At 32.1% G+C, this 26,513-nt stretch overlaps 1 protein-coding gene across 1 annotated transcript in view; it reads left to right on the top strand.

Annotated features, from left to right (window-relative positions):
• The window catches only part of zranb3 (zinc finger, RAN-binding domain containing 3), a 120,554-nt gene that overhangs the window by 34,677 nt on the left and 59,364 nt on the right, over positions 1 to 26,513 (top strand). Inside the window, exons 5-8 of the mRNA XM_056448258.1 lie at positions 3,169 to 3,400; positions 7,893 to 7,978; positions 12,843 to 13,014; positions 19,834 to 19,950. Of these exons, the coding sequence (XP_056304233.1) occupies positions 3,169 to 3,400; positions 7,893 to 7,978; positions 12,843 to 13,014; positions 19,834 to 19,950 (607 nt within the window). The remainder of the gene's footprint in view (positions 1 to 3,168; positions 3,401 to 7,892; positions 7,979 to 12,842; positions 13,015 to 19,833; positions 19,951 to 26,513) is intronic.

Below are 26,513 nucleotides of genomic sequence, written 5' to 3'. Positions count from 1 at the left end.
CGTCTGCACTGGTGGCCGACAACACTTTTTTTTTTGCTCCAAATGAAAGATTGATTCTTTCAGACTGTGTCTGAGTTTAATCATAGTGGCAAAATTGATTCATGAAATTTATGACTGAGTATGACTTCGCAGAAGCCTCCGGAAAACTTTGGAGGAAATCTCTTGATTTATAATTTTTTTATATATATATCTTCTTCTCCTTTGTGTCATGCTTTATAAGTAGCTTTAGAAAAGTTATGAAAACCAGATTTCCAGCCTCTAGAAATATAAACCGAAAGTAAAATTACGCCACGATACAAATTACAGCGTAGACACACAAAATCTAATCACCTCCCAGGAGAGATATTAAACAAACTCTAAATTATCTCACACTTTTACAGCTGGAAGAAGACTGCTTCAGCTGTGTGTTAGGATACAGTGAGCGCTGCCCTTCCACAGAGGATGCTGGGATTGATTGTACAGCCCATGCAGTCAGAAGGGTCATGTTGTCTTTTTTGCCTGTTATTGATGCTTCTAAAAAGAGGCTCACAAATTGCTCTGTTTACCCTGAGAATTCGGGCCCGGGGTTGAGTCGACCTGTAAAGTCGTCGCCATGGCAACCTCTCCCTGCGAGCTTGATGAAGGCCTGTCAGAGCCGTGAATGATATTTTAACTCTAATGGCTCATAGAGCGCAAACATCGTCTCCTCTCATCTTTACAAGCTCTGGAACTGGAAACTAGGAGGCTAAAAATGCTTTTACGACCTCGCGGTGAAAACACAAGTAATGTAAACGATTATAAATGAGTGTTAGGGTGCACTGCTTTGTGTTGAGACGGATTTGTATGTTTAAGAGTCGTGACCGAAAGCCTGCAGCAGCCTGATGCATTTTCAGTGCCTTTTTTACTGAAGGTGGAAGGAAAGTTTTAGCTGTTGCGGTTGTAAGAAAAATGTTTTCCATTATGCCGAATACAACTAATGTAATATAAGGATGATTTTGGAAATGCATTACAAGATTTGCACAAAAAAACAGAGCGAAATGGTGTAAAAACATTCTTAAGGAGCAGAAATTTATGAGCAAATCATTTAAAAATAATTTTTAATAAAAAAACATTTTGAAAAATAGCGAAATTGCACATAATAATAATTATAATAGTAATAATTTGAGCAAAATGTAATTTACTTATGTTACATATGGGTCAGGACAACGAAGATGAGGATCCACGTGCAGTTTATTAACAAGAATAATCAGGCAGGAAATGGTCAAATAGGTACAAACAGGAGTATGAGGGTAATCCAAAGACCGTAGTCAGAAACAGGTAAATGGTCAGGACAGGTGGCAGAACAATAAACAATGCAAAGGGTCAAAACACAGCAGGACACACAGGAAAAAACGCTTTTTAAAGCTTACGGGAAAAACAAGACTCAGCAATGTACATGAGAATGTGAGGTGTATAAATAGTCTAAGTAATGAGTCAATCATGAGCTTCAACTGTGTGTTCATAACAACTTATAAGTAAAATTGTGAGCAAAACCAAAAATCTTAGTGCAAACGGTTTAAAAAAATAATAATTTGCACAAAATGTCCATAAAACCATTCTTGCAATTTGTTGTTGGTGTTTAAGCCGTGCAACCAGAATAAGAATTATTTTGATACATTTTCAACTGTTAGTTATTAGAAATATCTACATTTTCTACATGGAGATTTGTGAAATTTCAGATTTGCAACAGTCAAATTTTAGCTTTAGAAAAACAAAATGTTTCGAACAGAGTGGATTTCATAAAAAATCATTGACAAATCTATTCTTACAAACAGAGTGAATTTGTTTTTTAGATCATTCGCAAAACAATACTTGCAAGCAAAACAAATTTGCACAAGATGTTTGTAAAAAATTTCGCAAACATCAATATGGAAACGTGGAATATTTCTTGTGATAAATTTTAGGTTGAGTTATTTAGATATTGTAGTTGTAACTATTGTGCATTTCAGATCAAGATTTGCGCAAAAAAACTGAGCTAAATAGCATAAAAATATTGTTAAGAGCAGAAATGTGTGGGCAGATTTATTTAATAATAACAAAATTATAAAAAAAACATTTTGAAAAATATGAGTGAATTTGTGCACTTAATAATAATGATAATAATAATAATAATAATTTGTGCAAAACATAATGACAAAGTGGATTTCGTAAAAAAGAAATCGTTGACATCTGTTCTTACAAACAGTGTGAATTTGTTTTTTATATCATTCACAAAACAATACTTGCAACAAATTTGCGCAAAATGTTCGTAAAATGTTAGCTAACATCATTTTGCAAACATCAATATAGAAACGTTTCAGAAAACAACATTTCCTGTGTCAAAGTTTAGCTTTGGTTATTTTAGCTGCTGTAATTGGAATTATTGTGCATTTAAATGAATTTCTTTATGCCAAATAAAACTCACGTAATGTAAGAATGATTTTGGAAATGCGTCACATCAAGATTTGGGCAAACAAATTGAGCAAAATTGTGTAAAAACATTCTTAAGAGCAGAAATGTGTGGGCAGATACCTATTAAATAAAAAAAACATTTAGAAAAATATTAGTAAATTTGTGTGCTGAATATTAATAATAACAATAATAATAATAATAATAATTTTTACTTAGGAGCAAAATTGTGTGCAAAACCATTGGTAAGAGTAGAAGAAATTGTTGAAGAAGAACTTCTTACGAACAGTAAATTTCTTTGCAAATCACACGCAAAACCGTACCTACAATTAAAACTATTTTTACGCAATTTGTTCATAAAAGTTCGTTATTAGAAGTAGCTAACCTAACATCAACCTCAATTTAGCTTGTTATTACAAATTTTGTGGTTGTAAATATTGTGTATTAAAGCAAAATCAATACAACACATAATGCGGCAAATTACCAAAACTATTCTTACAAGCATGTCAAATTTGCTTTCAATTATAACAACTAAAATGAAATTCTTCGCGCAACCATTGTTAAGATCAAAACAAACCTTTTTGCGAATCGCTAAAAAACATGTTTAGATGAATTTAGTGAATTTGGTTGCGCATTTGAATTAAGTTTTGTTTTGTTTTTTTGTAGGAGTACCAGCACCAGCAAAGTGGCGTTACTATGATGCATGTTCAAATTTGGTAGCTCAATTTAAATATGTTTGTTTGTTTTATTTGTTTATTGTAGGAGTATCAGCACCAGCAAAGTGACGATACTAGGATACGGGCTGCTCACAACGGACGCACGCCCCCTACTGGAGGCCTTGAACAAGCAACGTTTTGCCGTGGTTTTAGTAGATGAATCCCACTACCTGAAATCCCGCAACGCAGCCCGTAGTAAAATCCTGGTGCCAATCATCCAGAGCGCCAAGCGTGCAATCCTTCTAACTGGCACCCCGGCGCTGGGCAGACCAGAGGAGGTACGTATCCTTCAAATCTGTTTGTCATTTGCTTTTGATTTATTAAGCCATTTGCTAATACGCATACTCGGATTTGTTTTGAGCTAAACCAGGAGGAGATCTTGCCATTAGCTGACATATTTCCCATCCTCCGCTCATCGCTCATGTCAACCCAAAATTGCAAGTACGATCACATCATAAACAAAAAGTTTGGATGAGTTTCCCCTCCAAATGTACGTTATTGGAATCATTTATTTGACTGACAAATATTACATGAAGCACCTGTGCAACACACACTCAAATTATTGGTGCTGCTTGTTTAAACTACTTACAGTTGAAGTCAGAATTTTTAGCCCCCCTGAGTTATAAGCCCCCCTGTTTATTTATTTCCCCAATTTCTTTTTAACACACCTCTAAACATCATAGTTTTAATAACTCGCTCTACTAACTTATTTATTTGATCTTTGCCATGATGACAGTAAATAATATTTGACTAGATATTTTTCAAGACACTTCTATACAGCTTAAAGTGACATTTAACTAGGTGAATTAGGTTAACTAGGCAGGTTAGGGTAATTAGGCAAGTTATTGTATAACAATGGTTTGTTCTATAGACTGTCGGGAAAAAATAGCTTAAAGGGGCTAATAATTTTGACCTTAAAATGGGTTTTAAAAAATTAAAAATGGCTTTTATTCTAGCCAAAATAAAGCAAATAAGACTTTCTCCAGAAGAAAAAAATATTATCAGACATACTGTGAAAATTTCCCTGCTCTGTTAAACATCATTTGGGAAATATTAAAAATAGAAAAAAAAATTCAAAAGGGGGCTAATAATTCAGGGGGCAGACTTTAACTGTGTATATATAATGAAAAGTAACTAGTAGCAGTTTACTTGAGTAATTTTTTCATCAGATACTTTTTTACTCTTACCCGAGTAACTTGTATGATTCGTACTTTTAATTGAGTAAAAAAATTTCCCCAAGTACTTGTACTTTTACTTGAGTATAGATTTTGGATTCTCTACCCACCTCTGCTTAAATCAGCCTTTAGGCTCGATAGTCAGGCAAGCTCCTGTTGGTGTCGTCAATCTGGCAACCTGTGCTTTGCAGTGTGTTTTGAACCAGGAGTGTAATACGTAGTTCAACCACTGGGTGACAAACTTACATCCTGCACCTTTAAACGATTTGAAAAAAAAAACACACAATTCTTACGTTTTTTTGGGACAACTTAATTGTTTCATGTTTAATCCGCTTACATTTGTAAAAAAAATTTAAGTTAACTTAATTAATTTGTTTTGGGTCAACATGAAGGATTTGCCCTTTTCTCCGCTTTAAATTTGTGACACAGTAACTATCTCTCCGGTCTAATGACCCACTCGCGGCAAAATTGAATGAATCAATCAAAGTAGAGATCGTTTTCAGCGTTTATCCTTTTATACGACTCAAAGCCGGTAAATTGACACGGGTGCTGGAAATATTATCCCATTTCCTGCGGTTTTGTTCGGTTTGTTCTGTTTGCCTCTATATTACGCAAGGCGTGGGCGTTTATTTAACCCACTGACCTCTGCTGAGGTGGAATATCAATGCCAAGGGGTGGCGGGAGTAAAAATGAGGGGATTTTTAAGTGATTTTTCAAGCCACGGCTCTGAAGGAGAAGGGGAGAGAGAGAGGAAGCGCTCTCTTTCAGAGGTCTCAAAAGCACAGTGCTCATCTCTGCTGTTATTACTCTGTCCAGAGCTGTGCTGTAATATTTGCGGCTCATACAAACACCCCCGTCCTCTCTCTCTTTAGCCTGTTCCTTTTCTCTTTTACATTGTGCTATCTTGCTTCCATGTCAGAATGTGAACCGGTTTTAGAAGCGCAAGAATCAGAATGGACACTATATTTAAACTGGGGCAATTAAAAGGGACGGTGGCGTTAAAGTGCGTCACTTAATTATACGCTTGGAATCATCGAAATGCAGAAAATGTATTTCCATTTCCAGTCAAATCAAGGCAAATGACTTCATGTAGACTTTGGTTAGGATCGCAGTAATGTCGCAATTGTACGTGTGGGTTATTGGTTTGCTGTGTTTTTACTCAATTTTCTCTATACAATGGCTTAAATTTGCTCACTTTACATTTTAATGTACAGTTCATGCTATTAATAAACCATTCTTTAAGACGTTTAGCTCAATAAACCACTAATTAGCTGCTTCTTAATAGTTAGTATGGTGATATTTAGGTTTGGGTATGATTAGGGATGTAGAATCTGATCATACTTTTTAAATGCTAATAAATAGTTAATATTTAAGATATATTTTAGATAATTATAAAGATTCACATGAACTTTGAGTGAACTTTGAATCGTAAGACAGATGTCAGTTAGGTCGCTCCATGCAAAAACCCTAGTGCAGATGCTAGCCAATCACGTTGATGCAACCCTGGAAAAGTAATGTGATTGGCTGTTGCCCTCTGCGAAGCGTAGACGTGGACATATTTTGTAAATGAAACATAAATCGCACAGAAACCGCAAAGTCCGCAGCCATGGAAGTGTGAGCGTGTGTAAATATCATTCACTCAGTGAAGAATGCGGTGGAGATGTGCAGTGAGGAGACGTCTGATAACCAAGATGAGCCAGCAACTGTAAAAACGTCTGACTTGAGCTGGATTTTGAGCAGCTTTCTAGCTCGCACCATCATAGTGGTAAAATATGTGTCTGAGTAATTTATTTAGCAGTAAAATTATGCCACTAATGTTGCATTATTAACAAAATGAAAGTGTTGACAGTGCATCTGTTTTGCACTAAAATTATTCATTGGCAGGGCCAGACGGAATATGACATTTTTTGCTATTTCTGTGCAGAATTTTGTTAAAAATCTGCGGATTTATGCAGAATGATTTTGGGAGTATCACAACTAAAACCTTAACATATGAAATAAAAAATTAAACATTTTTAACTTCTAATGTTTACAGTGCAAATCCAAATAGATCCACTTTATTTGGTAAACAAAGCAAGTCTCTCATATAATATATCTACTAAAAGACAGAAAATATTACTGTACAAACTATATTGTAAATAAATCACATAAATATTTTAAAATCAGTCAATGATTTTTCTGAAATTAATTTGAAACTGAATAAATATAAATTTACACACATTTACACAGGTAAATAAATAGAATCAATGATGGGCTAAAAATCTGCGGAATACTGTACGCACAGATTCCGTGTGGGCCGAGTCATTTGTAATGTTGCATTGTTTTTGCAACGTGCTATGACCTGTCAAACAGCATGTGTATATTTTTCCTGCAAATAAATCGCAAATTGTGGCGTGTTGCAAAACATTTGCGTCTTGTGTTTTATTGATGACGACAGCAGCGACTAGTTGACATCAACTCAACATAAAAATCGTCTTCCAAATATCTAAAGTCGTTCAACCTCTAGGATAAAGATAGTACGGCCCAATCTGACTGATCAAAGTTAGATAAACAACCAAAGAATTAAATAAATGTAATTAATCACACGTCTGCGATACCCATATTGCATATACTATAATCGCGATAACGATACTTTCGCAATTTATTGCACAGCCATATTACAAACTTAGCAACTTTTTCTGCAAACTGTTCACAAAAACATTTTTACAAACAGGAAATTTATTTGCATATTCTTTCGAACTAAAACTACTCGCAACTACATGCAAATACTAATTTTAAAATAATTTGTACAACTTCTTTTAAGCAATTCTGTACTATTGTTCTTTAAGGAGGAAAATAAACAGTTCACACACTATCTTGTGTTTTATGAATGGAGCACACTAAACAAACTGTGCAGTACATCCACTCTTTAAAACATCTGTTTTAGTTGCGTTATATTAAATATCGTGTTTACCAGCTTTTATTGCTGTATCACCAGTTAATGATGGTCAGTTAATTGACCGATACATTATGCAGGACATAATTAAGGCTTCATCGTTCTGTATACTTTCCCGGAACATGAAGAGAGCTGCCATTTTCCTTCTAAGAAACACATTCACCACATTATCCCGCAAACTAAATCTGCGTCAGTGTGTACGTAAAGACCTTTCAAGATGGACCCTGGTGTGTAATTACGAGTCTCAACCTCCACTGCTTCTCTAATTCCTCTGAAACGTCTTGCCGGACTTATGAAAGACACCCTGTTTTCTTAATTCATCAAGATAATCGCTGTTTAGTTTATACTAATATGCACTGTGAGACTTTCTCTTAGAGGAAGTGCATTTGCATTTTATGAACTTAATACCTGATTTAATCAGCTTTAATCAGCAGAGTATTCGTCGGCGCCGGCTATAAACAGAATTCTGCTGACTGGTTTTCAATAAACTCCTGATTGCGCAGGTCCGAGGTCAGAACTTTAACAGTGTCCCCTCTTTTTAATGCTATTTGTTCCCATTTGGATGTTGCTGCTGTAAAGTTTGTTGTGTGTGTGTGTGTGTGTGTGTGTGTGTGATACGTGGTGTGTCGCATTGATTTGACAACTTGCTCTTTCTTTCAGCTTTTCATGCAAATCGATGCTTTGTATCCGCGGAGGTTTGGAACCTGGAGTGACTACGCCAACAAATACTGCAACGCACATTATAGGTGAAAACCTTTCTTTTTGCTGCACAATACGGCATTCAAACGACAACTTAAAGGTCTCGTGAAGTGCTTTGAAATGTGCATTTTTATTGATGTAATCTCAACCAAAACATGCAAAGGGTGGGACATAATGTAGCTCCTCCCCTTTTACACAAAAAAGCCAACAGCATTTTGTTTTATCATCGCTCTGCCATTGAGAAGCCTCTTGAAGGGGCGGGGCATGTCTAGAGAGTATTTGATTGGTCGGAAGATTTGATGAGAAACTGAAGTATGAGGTGACGTGAATAAAATCGTTGATCCATTTTGGCGGAAGTGACAAACTACAAGCTTTACATGTTTGTATTGGTTTTATATCTTCTAAACGCGTATTTTATCATAGTTTTGGTGCGCACTAGCTTATAGACTAATAATACTGATACTAACATCAAAAAAAGTTACTTGAATTTCATAGGACCTTAAGTAGAGGAGTACTGAGGAAAACTAACTGTGTTGTCGCCTTGCGTCTGTTTCTGTCTGGACCAAAAAGCTGTATGTGAACACACCAAACAGACAAAAGCAGACTGAAATGAGAGCTTATATTCTGCATCTGCGTGAGAGGATGGAAACCGTAACTTCCGACGAACACATACAATCGGCAGTGTTTAGTACAGATCTCACAGTACTTGTTACTCAACATTGTGGGATTCGCTTGTACAAACATGTCTGATAAATGTAATAATCCATATTGTTTGCAAATATTTGAAGCAAAATTGCAGCCGGCTTCTTCGTTTTCCTTCTGGACTTGAATCGTTTGCTTGGTTTTGTCAGTTGACAAATGTTCTTGCTCTCTGATTTGCTGCTGAATAACCAATCCGAGTGCTCCCGTTCACTCAGGGCCAATGCCGATTCTACATGCTGATTCAGGCCAAATTGATCTGACGGTAACATGACTAGAGGCAACGTGTGGAACACACCAATCCAACTAGTCTAACAGACGCTCATCGTCATGGTCATCACACGCCTACAGTTATTTCTTGAGAAGATTTATGATTAGTCATAATCATAATATAATCATAATAATATGATTAGTCTTAATTTACATTAAGTAACCTTTACTGATATTGAAAAATATCTTTGTTAATTCGTCTTACAAGCAGAAGAAATTGGTGCAAATTGTTTCTTAAACAAAACAAAAAAATCGGTAACGCTTATAATAACTACACATTATGAATCACTTATCATATAGTTAATTTGTTATTTGTTAATTATGAACTCTACATTAATAGATGTTAGTAAGCAGTTTATAAACACAGATACAAATGCTGTATTCTTGAGTTATAAGCAAATTTATTATGTGCTTATTTACAAACCATTTGTATTTAAGAGTAGTTGGTGGCTTTTAGAATCATTCAGAATGAGTTAATAAACTATTAATAAACTATTCAAATCAACATTTATATATTTTATTTTTCAGGCATATAGTAATGGCAACTGTTATTAACTTTATTAACTTAACTTCATACTGTTTTGTGACCTAATCTAAAGAGAGGACTATTTATGCTATGTAAATCCCTTATAAATGACAATTGAAGGTATCAAATGAAACAATAAATGTTTGCAATCTTATCTAAAAAAATGAAATGACTATAAACTTTAAACATTGCCGAATAACAGGAGTGTCAAAATACAATCAGCAATAAATACATTTAAATAAAATTAGATAAAACAACAACAATATAATAATTTAATAATATATTATGATGCAACATTTCAATGTTATTTTGCGATGTTTAAACCACCTTAATTTTATTTTAGTTAAGATTGCAAAGATTTTTTTTCATTTGATACAGTTATACTATATACAGTTTCATTTGTCTATCTTCAACTGAATAGAAATTAATCAATTCATTGATTTTTTTTTTCTGTTTAGAATATAACTGAGCCTTTACTTGTCATTTATAATAGATTTATAAAGCATAAATGGTCCTCACTTTAGGTCACAAAACTGGATGAAGTTGAGTTAATAAAGCATTTATTAACATACAAATGAAGTATTAGTATATGCCTAATTAATAAGATATATGAATGGTAAATTGAATAGTTTAATAGTCATTTACTTGCGCATTCTGAATGATCTTAAAATACCATCAACTATTCTTAAATAAGTAGTTTGTAAATAATGCAATACTTAATTTAGTAATGAAAAATAAATCATTAACGAAGTATGAAAATCTTTAGCACAATATAAATGTGCTTGTAAGTCAAGAGTACAGCATTTGTAGCTGTATTTATAAACTGCTTACTAACGCCTATTAATGTAGAGTTAATGCTTAATAGATAATGAATTCATTCATTCATTCAATTTCTTTTCGGCTTAGTCCCTTTATTAATCCAGGGTCGCCACAGCGGAATGAACCGCCAACTCATCCAGCATATGTTTTACGCAGCGGATGCCCTTCCAGCTGCAACCCATCTCTGGGAAACATCAATACACACTCATTCACTATGGAAAATTTTAGCTTACCCAATTCACCTGCACCGCATGTCTTTGGATTGTGGGGGAAACCGGAGCACCCGGAGGAAACCCACGCGAACGCAGGGAGAACATGCAAACTCAACACAGAAACAAATTTTGCGATACCATTCTTGTACAAGAGAGAGTAAAAACTATTATTTTTTAAAGATTTAATTGTTAGAGTTTTTTATTATTATGATAGAACAGTATGTAGACAGCAAGTGAAGTTGGAATGAAGAGCTGGGGAGGTTGGTATCAGGAAAGTCTGCGAGCTGGGACTCGAACTCAGGACACCTAAAACACAATGACACTCTATGAAGAGAGCAAATATCTTAATTCGTAAAAAAAAAAAATGACAGGCCCGATTATGGATATAAATTATGATAGTACAATAGTTGTTAGTTTAAAGTTTTTAGTCTTAGTTATTAGTTATTAGTTTTTAGTTTTAGTTTTTATAGTCACATTGAAATGCAGTGTTAGTTATTGTTAGTTCACAATACGTTAAAAGCAATAAAAAAATGATAAATTGTGCATAATCGTGTATATAAAAAAGAAAATCAAACACGGAGAGTCTAAAATTCCTTTTGTATGAGGAACCACTTTTTTCCACCGGTCACTTACATCTGTAGCTGACGTCAGAACAGCAGAAACTGTTCTGTCACTTTAGAGCTAGTATGTGAATGATTCTCTAGCGTAATGTCTAAAGTGAAGACAAAACAGGAGATTTTGCTCACATTTTAAGATTATAGGGCTGAATGGCATGAAATGCCATCAGTCTACAGAGATTTCCCAGTATTTCTCTGTTGCAATCAGGATATCACAATAATTACCCCCCAAAAAAGCTAGAGCAAAGCAAACACTACTAGATTACTGTTGTATAAATAGAGCTCAACAGCATACAAATGCCATTTACCTGTTCTGTAATGATTCGATCAGCTGTAGTTTGAAACGTATGCCGAAAAAATGCTGTTTTTCTCCCTTTAGGACTTATTATGTGTTCTCTGTCACCATCTTGTGGCGGAACATCTACCATCTTTGCTCTGCTCAGTATGACAGGCCGAAGGCCGCCAATGTGCTAAATCTCAGAAATTATGAATATTTAAAATAGGCATTTATAAATAAACTGGATAGTTGCAATCTAAACAACTACATTCTCACCTAAAAAGCCTCAAACATACATTATGTTGTCCAACAGCAGCAATATTTGTCAATCTGTAGTCCTCTGCTGGCCACTTGTGTGTATATATATTTTTTTAGTATATATATATATATATATATATATATATACATAGTATATATATATAAGTATAGTATATATATAAGTATATATATATATATATACTAAAAAAATATATATACACACAAGTGGCCAGCAGAGGACTACAGATTGACAAATATTTAAAAATGACAGAATTTTGTCATTCAGAAATCAGAAAATTGTTCAAAAAGCCATTCTAACGAGCTGAACGAAGTTTTTATATAATGTATTAGTTTTACGATTATTATTATTGTATTAGTTGTAAGTTGTAAAAAGCATTTTACAGAGAAGTAGGAATATACTTAATATAAGTGATTTTATTTGCAAAAATATCATATTATTAAGTCATTTTATTTGTAAACAAAGACAAAATTATTGACACAGATTGTTTACAAAAGCATTCTTGGGAGCAAAGAGAATTTATTTGCATTTGTTTAGTAAAGCAATGCTCTCAAGCAGAAAGCAGAGATTTAGTTATTTATTTTTAAAATAAAAGCAGAACAAATATGTGCAAAAACATTCCTACAAGCAGAATAAATTAAGACGAATTCAGGAATTTTTCTGCACACAGATTATTTGCGCGAACCATTCTTCTAAGCGATCGTGTTGCATTCTGGGATTGTTTTCTCTGTTAAGTTTACATTTTACAGCAGTAACACACACCTCCGGTTTCTTGAAACGCTATCTATCTAGACAGCTGAGTGGGTTTTGCTGCAGTGCTAATTTGTTTACGCGTATGTGTGTGTGTGTGTGTGTAGCAGCAACATGAATGTGAAGCTCAGATATGAGTTGTGTCATGAAGACGAGTGTTCACAACACATCTGAGAGGAGTTTTGTTCCTCTGTTCTTCCCATCAAATCTACAGCGCAGAAATGAAATGACAGCGATTCACACAAGGGTCTCCGAGTACAAATTAATCTAGCGAGAAAAAAAACACACGCACACACACAAAGTCCTGTCAATCATTCATACATGCGGCAGTACATGTAAAATATTCATAATTAAGTCTCTCACACACACGTTTGGGACAGAGATGGTGTCGTTATGGTGAGGATTATGATGAAATGAGATGGCTGTGAATTATGTGTGTGTGTGTGTGTGTTTTGTTTGCGCAGGTATTTCGGGGCCAGACGGCAGTGGGATTGTCGCGGCGCGTCTCATTTGGATGAGTTACACAAGCGTCTGAGTGAGATCATGATTCGCAGACTGAAGAATCAGGTGCTCACTCAACTGCCACCCAAAATACGCCAGCGAATTCCCTTCGACCTGCCCAAAGATGCAGCAAAGGTAAACAGTGACGCCACACATTCACAGTTAAACATGTTATTATTAATCATGTTTATTTCTATCTCACTTTATGCAGTGTAGATCGTTTCAAAGTCACATTACATTTACATTATTTGCATTATTAATAGTGTTTTACATTTTTATTATTATTTTTGGATATACAGTGGGGTGGGGGTTTGGGGGGTCATGTTTTTTCAGGGAATAATATTTCCAAATGAGCTGTTGACATGGAATTGAACCAGATTTTGGTAAAAAACCAAGCAATACACACAAAAAAAAAAAAAAAAAAAAAAAAAAATATATATATATATATCTCAACTATCAAACCTGGGTCTCAACTATCAAATCTGATTTCTAATTTGTATTTTAAGTTGGATTCAGGTCAGGCGATTGGCTTGGCCATTCTACAGCTTGATTTTCTTTCTCTGAAAGCATTTGAGAGTTTCCTTGGCTGTGTTTGGGATCATTGCCTTGCTGAAATGTCCACTCTGTTTATATCGTTATCCTCCTACTGATGTAGATGTTGGACTGAAGCAGCTAATATTCATTTACAATGAGGGAGGGCAGAGGGTTGCTGAAGAACTACTGAGAGATTTCAGCTGCTCTCTGGGATTTCCATGCCTTTCTACACATTCCTTTCTTCATGTGTTCAATACTTTTTTCTTGTGTCATTTCATTTTATTGCGCATAACTTCATTCGTAAACCAGTTAAATTTGTCTTCTTTGTATATATGGATTTCTTAGGCTGTTACCAGTATCTGGTGAAAAATTTCAAGTCAACAGCACCTTTAGAAATGTGTTTTCTGAGAAAAATGGTGCCGTGTTTAATATTTATTTCCCCCACTGTATATATATTTTTATTGTAGGTTGTAAATGTAGTTGTTTTTTTGTTTGTTTGTTTTTTTTAAGCTAGTGGCAAGGTTTATACTTGCACAGTAAAACCTTTTGAATAGAGCAAAATAAATGATGACAAACTTATATTGATCATTTTTTTAAATAGATTAATTAAATTAGTTCCTTAAGTCTAAAATAGAAGGAAACACTTAAATACATCTTTTAACGATTTATAAACTGACTTCATTTAATTTATTATTTAAATTAACAATACCTTAACATGTAAATTAGTTAGAAATCATCCTTGATCTAAAATAAAAACAAGAATTATTACATGAACCTAAAGCAGTATAACATTCTCAATTAGAACTTATTGCGATTAAAATCATAAACAATCACATTTATAACACAGTGGAGTTCAATGCTGAATACACTAGACAAGCAGAATCTGCCTTTGCCCTGATTCGCTCACCAGTGTCTCTGCATTGTCTTCTCTCTGTCATGTGTACATTTTGTACTAAATCTGATTAATTTACACCATTTACATTGAAACATTTAATTTCAGATAGCTTTTTTGTAGTTTAACAATAAAACAAACAAATAAAATGTTACATTAAATTTGAAATGACAATCTCTAAACCATTCTCAGATGGCATGGGGGGCCAAATCAAAGGTTACCATGGGCCAACGTTCTCTGATCTATAGTATCTATAAATCTGTGTGTGTGTGTGTGTGTGTGTGTGTGTGTGTGTGTGTGTGTGTGTGTGTGTGTGTGTGTGTGTGTGTGTGTGTGTGTGTGTGTGTGTGTGTATACGCACAGTTGAAGTCAGAATTATTTGCCTACCTTTTAATATTTTTTTATTTTTTTGAAATATTTTTCCAATTATATTTAACAGACAAGGAACAGTAAGGAAATTTTCACAGTATGTCTGATAATATTTTTTCTTCTGGAGAAAGTCTTATTTGTTTTATTTTGGCTAGAATAAAAGCAGTTTTAAATTTTTTTTATGAACCATTTTAAGGTCAAAATTATTAGCCCCTTTAAGCTAATTATTTTCCGATTGTCTACAGAACAAACCCTTGTTATACAATAACTTGCCTAATTACCCTAACCTGCCTAGTTAACCTAATTAACCTAGTTAAGCCTTTAAATGTCACTTTAAGCTGTATAGAAGTGTCTTGACTATTAGAAATTATTTATTAACACTATTATGTTTAGAAATGTGTTGAAAAAATCTGCTCTCCGCTAAACAGAAATTGGGGGAAATAATAAACAGGGGGCTAATAATTCAGGGGGGCTAATAATTCTGACTTCAAATGTATATATTTAGAATCTATTTATCCACCTGGATTAAATATGTATATTTCAGTATTTATTTATATACCTAAAGTATCTATCTATCTATCTTAAAAGTTTGTGTATATATAAATATAGATCTATAGATGTATGTCGACAGTATCTATATATCTGCATCTGCAGTATATATCCATCTGTAGTATCTGTATTAGATCAGATTAGGTTATTTAAACACACGCACACCTCGTTTCAGAGTAATTAAATTAGCAATATGTTAAATCTAAAATAAGATCAATCTTACATCAACCAAAATCTAAACATTTTTAGAAATAGTTAAACAAGATTATATATTGTAACAATATCATAAAAATATTAAACGATCATGTTTACATAAAAAACAAAGAACGATGAACAGTTTCTAATATCATAAATGGCATCAAGAACATAGTCTCCAACTAGTTTTATCTGTATCTTCTCCCACTCTCTCTTTCTCCTTCACATTTTTTTCTCCATCACTTGTTCTGAACTAACAGAACAAAAGCAGTTAAATATAGTGATTTACCCCAGTATAACCGCCCCGTGCCTGTTGCTAGGCAATAGTATCCGATTAACACAAATTATCATTTCATCTCACTTGTCTCTGATCACTCTCTTTTATTTCCACATCTCTCTCTCTCTCTCTCTCTCTCTCGCTCTCTCTCTCTCTTTTTTCTCTCCTCTGGCAGCAGAACGAGCTGTTATTCAGAGAGAAATGGACGTTAGTAATCATCACATTCTGTTCCGAGCCGTCGCGTTTAGCGCCGCTCGACTTATAATTGCTGCGTCGCCTAAAAAAAATAAATAAAAAAAATGTCAGAGGTGCTTGTTCCTGCGTTATTTCATTTTCGCGTGAACTTTGGGTGGACCAGGGTGAGGATCCTTCAGTCTGGCTGAAGATGAAGCCGTATTGTGTGTGTGTGTGTGTGTGTGTGTGTGTGTGTGTGTCTCTCTCTCTCTCTTTCTCCCTCTGTAATGAGTGTGTGTGGGCAGGAGTGCTTGTACAGCAAGTTTCCAGTGTGTGTGTGTCAGATTTCAAAAACACAAAGAGCAGCTCACCTGCTGTAGGACCTCATAAATCATCTGCTGTCAGCACACACATACGCGCACACACACACACACACATATGCTCACACACACAAACTCGCGGCGGTCGGTGGGTTCAGGGGACAGATGTTCAACTTCAACTTCCTCCACAAGCCCAGTCTCACCAGATCACTTGTAAAATTAACGAGCTGTGTTTTAACGAACTGTTGAGCAGAGCAAACACACACACTTGCACAACATAAATACACAGGACCACTCGTTTGCTAGCTGACCCGCAGTTCACACATTTAGATTTACAAACACACAAGATGTGTGTGTGGTGAAGTGTGATTTGTTTTCGTTTTCTGTAGATGTGAAATAAACTGAATTAACTACTGCTAAATCAGTTCATTTCATTAACATAGATCTATCTACAGTATTTATATATCCACCTACAGTATCTGTATACCTGTTTACAGTATCTATATATTCACCTACAGTATCTGTATACCTGTTTACAGTATCTATATATCCACCTACTGTATATATCACCTACAGTATCTGTATATCCACCTACAGAAAATATATATTTCTATTTACAATATCTAAATATCCACCTACAATATCTATATATCCACCGACAGTTTCTATATATCTATTTACAGTATCTATATATCCACCTACAATATCTATATATCCACCTACAGTATTTGTATTTCTATTTACAGTATCTATGTATCCACCTACAGTATCTATATTTCTATTTACAGTATCTATATATCCACCTACAATATCTATATATCACCTACAGTATCTATATATCTATTTACAGTATTTATATATCCACCTACTTTATCTATTTACCCACCTACAGAATCTATATATTTCTATTTACAATATCTATTTATCCACCTACTGTATCTATATATTACCTACAGTATCTATTTGTTGGTTTACAGGATCTATATATCCACCTACAGTACCTATATATCCACCTAGAGTATCTATATAACCGTTTACAGTATTTATATATCCACTTACAGTGTTTATATATCCACCTACAGTATCTATATATCTATTTACAGTGTCTATATATCCTCCTACAGTATCTATATATCCGCCTACAGTATATACGTATAGATCTACCTACAGTATCTTTATATCAACCTACTGTATCTATAAATCCGCCTACAGAATCTATATATCTATTTACAGTACCTATATATCCACCTACTGTATCTATATATCCGCCTACAGAATCTATATATCTATTTACAGTATCTAAATATCCACCTTCTGTATCTATATACCACCTACGGTATTTGTATATCTGTTTACAGTATCTATATATCCACCTACTGTATCTATATATCTATTTACAGTATCTATCAATCCATCTATCTAAAGTATCTAGATATCTACCTACTGTATCTATATATCTATTGAAAATAACCATGTCCATCTATCGTATTTATATATCTATCTACAATATCTATGTATTCATCTACATTATGTCTATCGACATTATCTGTGTATATATATATATATATATATATATATATACAGTTGAAGTCAGAATTATTTGCCCCCCCCCCCCCCCCCCCCCTTTGAATTTTTTATTTTTTTTTAATATTTCCCAAATGATATTTAACAGAGCAGGGAAATTTTCACAGTATGTCTGATAATATTTTTTTCTTCTGGAGAAAGTCTTTTTTTCAGACTTGTTTTATTTTGGCTAGAATAAAAGCAGTTTTAAATTTTTTAAAAACCATTTTAAGGTCAAAATTATTAGCCCCTTTAAGCTATATATTTTTTTGATAGTCTACAGAACAAACCATAGTAATACAATGATTTGCCAAATTACCCTAACCTGCCTAGTCAATGTAATTAACCTAATTAAGCCTTTAAATGTCACTTTAAGCTGTATAAAAGTGTCTTAAAAAATATAGTAAAATATTATTTACTGTCATCATGGCAAAGATAAAATAAATTGGTTATTAGAAATGAGTTATTAAAACTATTATGTTTAGAAATGTGTTAAAAAATCTGCTCTCCTTTAAACAAAATCGGGGGAAAAAAATAAACAAAGGGGCTAATTATACTGATATCTATTGACAGTATCTATATATCTCCAGTATATATACACACACGAATATATACACATCTACATTGTGTGTGTGTGTGTGTATATATATATATATATATATATATATATATATATATATATATATATATATATATATATATATATATATATATATATATATATATGATAGCATCTTTACATCAGCATGTCTATCTATAGTACCTATATATCAGTTGACAGCATCTATAGATATAAATCTGTATACCTATAGTATCTATATATCTGTCGACAGTATATATAGTATAGATAGTGTGTGTGTGTATGTATGTGTATATATATATATATATATATTTACATTTACATTTAGTCATTTAGCAGACGCTTTTATCCAAAGCGACTTACAAATGAGGACAAGGAAGCAATTTACACAACTATAAGAGCAGTTCACTACAAGTGCTATAGACAAGTTTCAGGTGTGTAAAGTCTAAGAGGCAAAGCATTAGTAAAAAATTTATTTATTTATTTATTTTTTTTGTGAGAGAGAGAGAGAGCACAGTTAGTGGTATAGCCAGAGAGGCAGTTAAGATTAGGAGGGAAAGTGGAGACTAAACAGTTGAGTTTTTAGTTGTTTCTTGAAGACAGCAAGTGACTCTGCTGTTCTGATGTAGTTAGGGAGTTCATTCCACCAACTGGGCAGATTGAATGCGAGAGTGCTATATATATATAGCTACTGCTATATACCTATCTATAGTATCTATATATCTAAATCAATATATCTATCTATAGTATCTATATATCTGTATATCTATATATTTACATCTATACATCTCTCTATAGTATATCTGTCTACAATATATCTATAGACAGTATCTATACAGACACACATTTACAGTATCTACACATCTATCAACATTATCTAAAATTCTGTCTGTCTCTCTATCTACAGCATCTATATCTAATCTACAGTATCTCCCTATCTAAAGGCTCTATATCTCTCTGTCTGTCTGCCTCACCTCATTATTAGTGTCGCATCATACATTATAGAATCTTCTAAAAGCACTCGGGCTGTGAATAATGGCTGTGTGTGTCTGTCTGTGTGTATGTGTGTGTCTTTCTCCTTCATTCACTGCCGGATTCCTGTCAGTCTGGTGTCCAAACGCTGCCAGCAGCAGCTCCTCTGGATGGTGCAGCCCATGGAGAGAGGATCTGCATTTGTTTTAGGGGCAGAACAGGACTCTGCTTATGTGTGTGTGTGTGTATGTGATTTATAGCGCCGGTACGGTGTGTTTCCATCTTCCCCTGCTGCTGTCACTGTAGCGCTATAATTGGGCAGGTCACATGACCCAAGGAGTCGTTCTGCAACTTCAGGGAATTGTGTCTCCTTCCTCCCGCTCACTTTCTCCCGCTTCACACTTCATCTTTTCTTTATTTTCTGTTTTCGCGCCGCTTTTTTGCCAAACACGGAGGGAAAGTAGGACAGTTTACGATATCATTAATTGTGCTGCCCTTTATGAATTCGCTCTCTCTCTTTTTCTCACAGGAAGCGAGTGCTAGTTTTGAGCAGTGGGAGAAACTGATGAGCTCTGAGAGTGAGAATCAGTTTGTGGAGGTGATGAGTCTCATCACACACATGTATAAGCAGACCGCAGTTGCCAAGGTAAAATGTGTGTGTGTGTGTGTGTGCGTGCCAAATCCTCAAGATGTTGATTTCTCATTTCTAATTGTCTGAAATGGCTGTAGATCTTCTGCTTGTTTTTCTTTTTTAAAGGGCTGTATTGTGAGGTTTGCGTTCCTGCTGGCCTCAAAATGATCATTTACGCTAGTTTTCAGATTTGCTAAGCATATTTAGAAAGGAAAAGAGGTTAGATCAGGGGTGCTCAACCCTGTTCCTGGAGATCTACCTTCATGCAGATTTCAGTTGCAACCCATAACAATCACACCTGCCTGTAATTATCAAGTGCTGTTCAGGTTCTAATTAATTGGTTCATTTGTGTTTGATCAGGGTTGGAGCTGAACTCTGTAGGTAGGTAGATCTCCAGGAACTGGGTTGAGCACCCCTGGGTTAGATCACATCGGTTGCCAAAATAAGCAAATGTGTCTCATTTAACTAGTCATGAGCATATCTGAGGCAGTAAAATGAGGAAATTATTTTACTGATGATATAAACTGATGATTTTAGGATCTTTATTTTGCATTTTATTTTTATTATCATGTTATCCACCTAGATTTAGATTTACAGGGCAAATTAAGAGACCACGTATGTGTTAGATTAAAAAGTGATTTGTTATATCAGTAAATAAATGGTAACATTTCTTTAATAATTAAAATAAAAAGGTAAAAGTGTCATTTTAAGCATTTTTTGGACATAAAAATAAGAAAAAAAGACAAGGGGCTCTATCATACACCGGCGCAATAAGTCGCAAGATGTGTGTGATGTGATTTGTTGCTGTTTTCAGACCATTGCAACCCTAATTTTCACGTTTTGTGCCACATTGTTTAAATAGCAAATCCATTTGGGCCATTTTGTGGACTCATGGGTTGATGGTTTGATAAAGAGGTGTGTTAAGGCGCATTGTTGCTGTTTTGAGAAACGTTAGTTATACGCCTATGTGAGTCCAAACGCTTACACACTGCTTAATACACACAATATGTAATAAATATATTAATAAATTTTATACATAAATTTAAAAACCACTGCCTCCATGCCTTCCTTACCTCTGGGGGCTTTTTTTAGATTATTCATGACAAATTGCAATAGTATATTATTATTATCATTATTATTATTTATTTATTTATTTATTATATGCATATCTATATATGTTTTAATAAAAACAAGTTTAGATTTGTCTGCGTGTTGGGTTTTGGAGATGTATGCATCACCATATGGGGCAATAGGATGTGTGTTTGAATATAACTTGCTGGAAATTGCAACTGAATTTAGAAATCGTTTTGAAACAAATCTTTGTGCTTCACAAACGAAATTAAATATGTAGGCTAATGGATGTCTTCAGTGGAGTGTGTACAACACTGTTTCCTTATCCACAAAAGTAAAGGAGTAAAGATTAAAAGTGAAGAGAAAGAGAAAGTAAAGAGGCTGAATGGAAGAGGCTCGTTCTTTATCCTCGCAGTGCAGATGCTCTGTTTAACTGTTTTCTCACTATTGAAGCATTCAGTTTTTACACTCAAAAAGTCCACCATGTAAATAGCAAATGTGCCAACTGACTCTTAAAGGGAATAGGAGCTGAGACTCTGATTGGTTTAATGAACGTTATGCTCAAAACACACCCATAACTCATTAAGAAAATAAGCACAACCCTGTTAGTCCATGCGCCGGGGCGCAAACCATATTTTTCAATCCTTAAAATAGCAAAACTGGATTCTGCCTTAATGCTTTTGCACCATGCGCTTTAGACTTTGCTCCTAGATCGTTAAAATGGAGCCCCTGGTGTCATCTTTTCAAGCGTTTTTTTTTTTTTAGACAACACAATGCCTTAACAGATATGTAATATTGCTATTGATACAGATATGTAATATTACTATTGATATTACTATTCAATTTTTTTTATTATTATATTTATTTGGTCCTTCTGACGAATTCTATGATTTTTCAGAAAATAATGCTCTAAAGACAAAATTTTTTATATGAACTTGGGAAGAAATGTTAACAGACTTTTGAAAAGTAAAACAAGTATTAACATTTTACCCAAATAAATATATTCAATAAAATTGGAAATAATAAGTAAGAAAATATCCAATAAATAAAGAAATATTAAATAAAGAACTATCCATTGAATAAAAAATAATAAATAAATAAATATCCATTAAATAAAGATATTAAATAAATATACAATAAATAAAGAAATATTAAATAAATAAATATACAATAAATAAAGAAAAAAGATCCATTAAATAAAGAAATATTAAATAAAGAACTATCCATTAAATACATAAATAAATATCCATTAAATAAAGAAATAATAAATAAACAGATATCCAATAAATAAATATTAAATAAATAATTATCCAATAAATAAAAAAGATGCATTAAATAAAGAAATTAAATAAAGAACTATCCATTAAATAAATAAATATTAAATAAATAAATATCCATTAAATAAATAAATATTAAATAAATAAATATCCATTAAATAAAGAAATAATAAATAAATAAATATCCTTTAAATAAATAAATAATAAATTAATAAATATCCATTAAATAAAGAAATAATAAATAAACAGATATCCAGTAAATAAAGAAATAATAAATAAATATCCATTAAATAAAGATATATTAAATAAATAAATATCCAATAAAGAAATATGAAATAAATAAATATACAATAAATAAAGAAATATTAAATAAATAAATATACAATAAATAAAGAAAAAAGATCCATTAAATAAAGAAATATTAAATAAAGAACTATCCATTAAATACATAAATAAATATCCATTAAATAAAGAAATAATAAATAAACAGATATCCAATAAATAAAGAAATAATAAATAAATATCCATTAAATAAAGAAATATTAAATAAATAAATATCCATTAAATAAATAATAAATAAATAAATAAATATCCATTAAATAAAGAAATAATAAATAAACAGATATCCAGTAAATAAAGAAATAATAAATAAATATCCATTAAATAAAGAAATATTAAATAAATAAATATCCATTAAATAAATAATAAATAAATAAATAAATATCCATTAAATAAAGAAATAATAAATAAACAGATATCCAGTAAATAAAGAAATAATAAATAAATATCCATTAAATAAAGAAATATTAAATAAATAAATATCCATTAAATAAATAATAAATAAATAAATAAATATCCATTAAATAAAGAAATAATAAATAAACAGATATCCAGTAAATAAAGAAATAATAAATAAATATCCATTAAATAAAGAAATATTAAATAAATAAATATCCATTAAATAAATAATAAATAAATAAATAAATATCCATTAAATAAAGAAATAATAAATAAACAGATATCCAGTAAATAAAGAAATAATAAATAAATATCCATTAAATAAAGATATATTAAATAAATAAATATCCAATAAAGAAATATGAAATAAATAAATGTCCAATAAATGAAGAAATAATAAATAATAAATATCCAATAAATAAAGAAATATGAAATAAATAAATGTCCAATAAATAAAGAAATAAATATCCATTAAATAAATAAATAAATATCCATAAAGAAATAATAAATAAACAGATATCCAATAAATAAAGAAATATTAAGTAAATAAATAGCCATTAAATAAATAAATATTAAATAAATAAATATCCATTAAATAAAGAAATATTAAATAAATATCCAACAAAGAAATATTAAATAAATAAATATCCATTAAATAAATAAATAATAAATAAATAAATAGATATCCAACAAATAAAGAAATAATAAATAAACAGATATCCAATAAATAAAGAAATAATAAATGAATAAATATTCAATAAGTAAAGAAATAGTAAATAAATAAATATCCAATAAATAAGGAAAATTATTTTAAAAACAAATGAAAACTTAATAATAATAATAATAATAATAAGAAGAAGAAGAAGAACAAGAAAAAGAAGAATTCATAAAAATTATATAGACACCTTTTCAAAGAAAATTGCAAAAGTGGCACTTTTTTTGTTATTTAATGCCAAAAATGGTCTAAATAACAACAGTTTTCTTTTAAGAGTTTGGAAGACATGTTATCTGTAGTTTACAGAACAAGACAAATGGCACATTGACCAAACACATAACTATAAACTTTAAATCCAGAGAAAACTTACAATAAGAAGAAGAATTCATAAAAAAAATCATAAACACACACACAAAGAACATCATATGCAAAAACTGTACCAAGGTTGGCAGGATGTTGCTTTAGTACCATTTAAAATATGTTTCTAGGGCGTTCTGGGTGTTTCCAATATGACAACCCCTAAAATCTGTTCTCTATTTATATCTTTTATTAATCATTCATCAGATGAAAATCATAAATCTGAATGGTCTAAGCGGAATATCACTAGTTTCCGAGTCCTCCTGGTCTACATCCTCCTCTGATCTGCTATTTCCAGAGCAAATGAAAAAAAAAAATAAGCGAGCCAGCCCTCATTTCTGTGAATGCCATCAGAGTAACGGGCATCTGCGGCGCTCTTGCCTCTCTCTAACGATGAGGGACAGCGTGATGTCGCCGCTAACGACCACCATGCCAACCGGCCCTTCTGTTCTCCACATCAAACACAACGGCATTGCCATGGGAACCATCTCCAGGGGGGCCGGACCAGCGCCGAGACGACCTTAATGCTGACCTTTCTGATCGCCCCACATCTTTTCCTGCAGATCTCGCCGTTTCCCGGACTTAACAAGGTGTTTTTATGAGCCCCAGACGAGACCCGCTGGAGCTTTGTGTGATTTATTTGGGCTTTTTTTTTGCATCATTTCGACGTCACTGTTCAGGCTAGGGATGCTCATTTACTTATATTTCCCAGATAGTTCATTGTTTATATTAAAACAGTAGTTTTCTAGACTTTAGATTTTACTTGATTCATTGAATTGTGATATGGAGGACCAAATATGCAAAAATGAAGCAATAAATAAGTTCATAAATATCTGTAAAAAAATAAAATGCAGTAATAAATAAATATAAAAATATATAAAATGCAGTAAAAAACAAATAAATACAAAAAATAAAATAAAATGCAGTAATAAATAAATAAATATAAAAAAATAAAATGCAGCAATAAATAAATACAAAAAACTGCAGTAATAAATAAATATAAAAAAATTATAAAATGCAGTAATAAATAAATAAATAAATACAAAAAATAAAATAAAATGCAGTAATAAATAAATAAATATAAAAAATAAAATTTAATGCAGGAATAAATAAATAAATAAATAAATACAAAAAATTTAATAAAATGCAGTAATAAGTAAATAAATATAAAAAATAAAATAAAATGCAGTAATAAGTATAAAAATATATAAAATGCAGTAATACATAAATATAAAGAAAATATAAAATGCAGTAATAAATAATTAAATATAAAAATATATAAAATGCAGTAATAAATAAATATAAAGAAAATATAAAATGCAGTAATAAATAAATAAATATAAAAAATACAATAAAATGCAGTAATAAATATAAAAATATATGAAATGCAGTAATACATAAATAAATATAAAAATATATAAAATGCAGTAATAAATAATTAAATATAAAAATATATAAAATGCAGTAATATTAAATAAATATAAAGAAAATATAAAATGCAGTAATAAATAAATAAATATAAAAATATATAAAATGCAGTAATAAATAAATATAAAGAAAATATAAAATGCAGTAATAAATAAATAAATATAAAAAATATAAAATGCAGTAATATTAAATAAATATAAAGAAAATATAAAATGCAGTAATAAATAAATATAAAGAAAATATAAAATGCAGTAATAAATAAATATAAAAATAAAATAAAATGTGTGGAGGTTTTCAAAATTACTCCAAAATTACAGCAATAATGGTACTCCAAACATTGAGGCCACCCATCTCAATAGGTAATGTTGAAATTAATCAAAAGAATAAATTACTTTAAACATTCTATGGTTGTTAGTATGGCTGGACGATAGTGGAAAAATGCGCTATTGCGATATTTCTTACAATACAAAATTTTCCTTTAAAAAAAACACGTATCTTAAAATCTGAAATCGCAAACTTCCACACTATATAGTCCGTAAAATCAGTATGCGAGCTAAGTAGTATGTCCGAATTCAAAGAATTCGAAAATCAGTATGCAAGAAGTACTCTGATGACCTACTACTTCCGGCGAGATTCTGAAGTGCGCATCAGATGGACGCTACGCTATCCCATAATGCACCATGAGATAATTCATCAATGAGAGTGAAACAACGCAACTGACGTGGCTAGGTCACATGATCATGACAAAATGGTGGCTGTAGTACGTCTGAGTTCCATTCATACTGCTCAGATTCATACTGTATAGAACATACTTTGCTAATGGTGGAGTAGTACACTTAAATTTAAATGAAGTAGCTACTGAATAGTAGGCGGTTTCAGACGCAGCCACAAAATTAAAAAATAGTATGCGAGAAGTACTCAGATGACCTACTCTTTCAGGTGAAATTCTGAAGTGCGCATCAGATGGATGCTATGCTATCCCATAATGCACC

The sequence above is a fragment of the Danio aesculapii genome, chromosome 22 (assembly GCF_903798145.1).
Source record: "Danio aesculapii chromosome 22, fDanAes4.1, whole genome shotgun sequence".
NCBI classification, from domain to species: Eukaryota; Metazoa; Chordata; class Actinopteri; order Cypriniformes; family Danionidae; genus Danio; species Danio aesculapii.
This window is presented reverse-complemented; position numbering and strand designations above follow the sequence as displayed.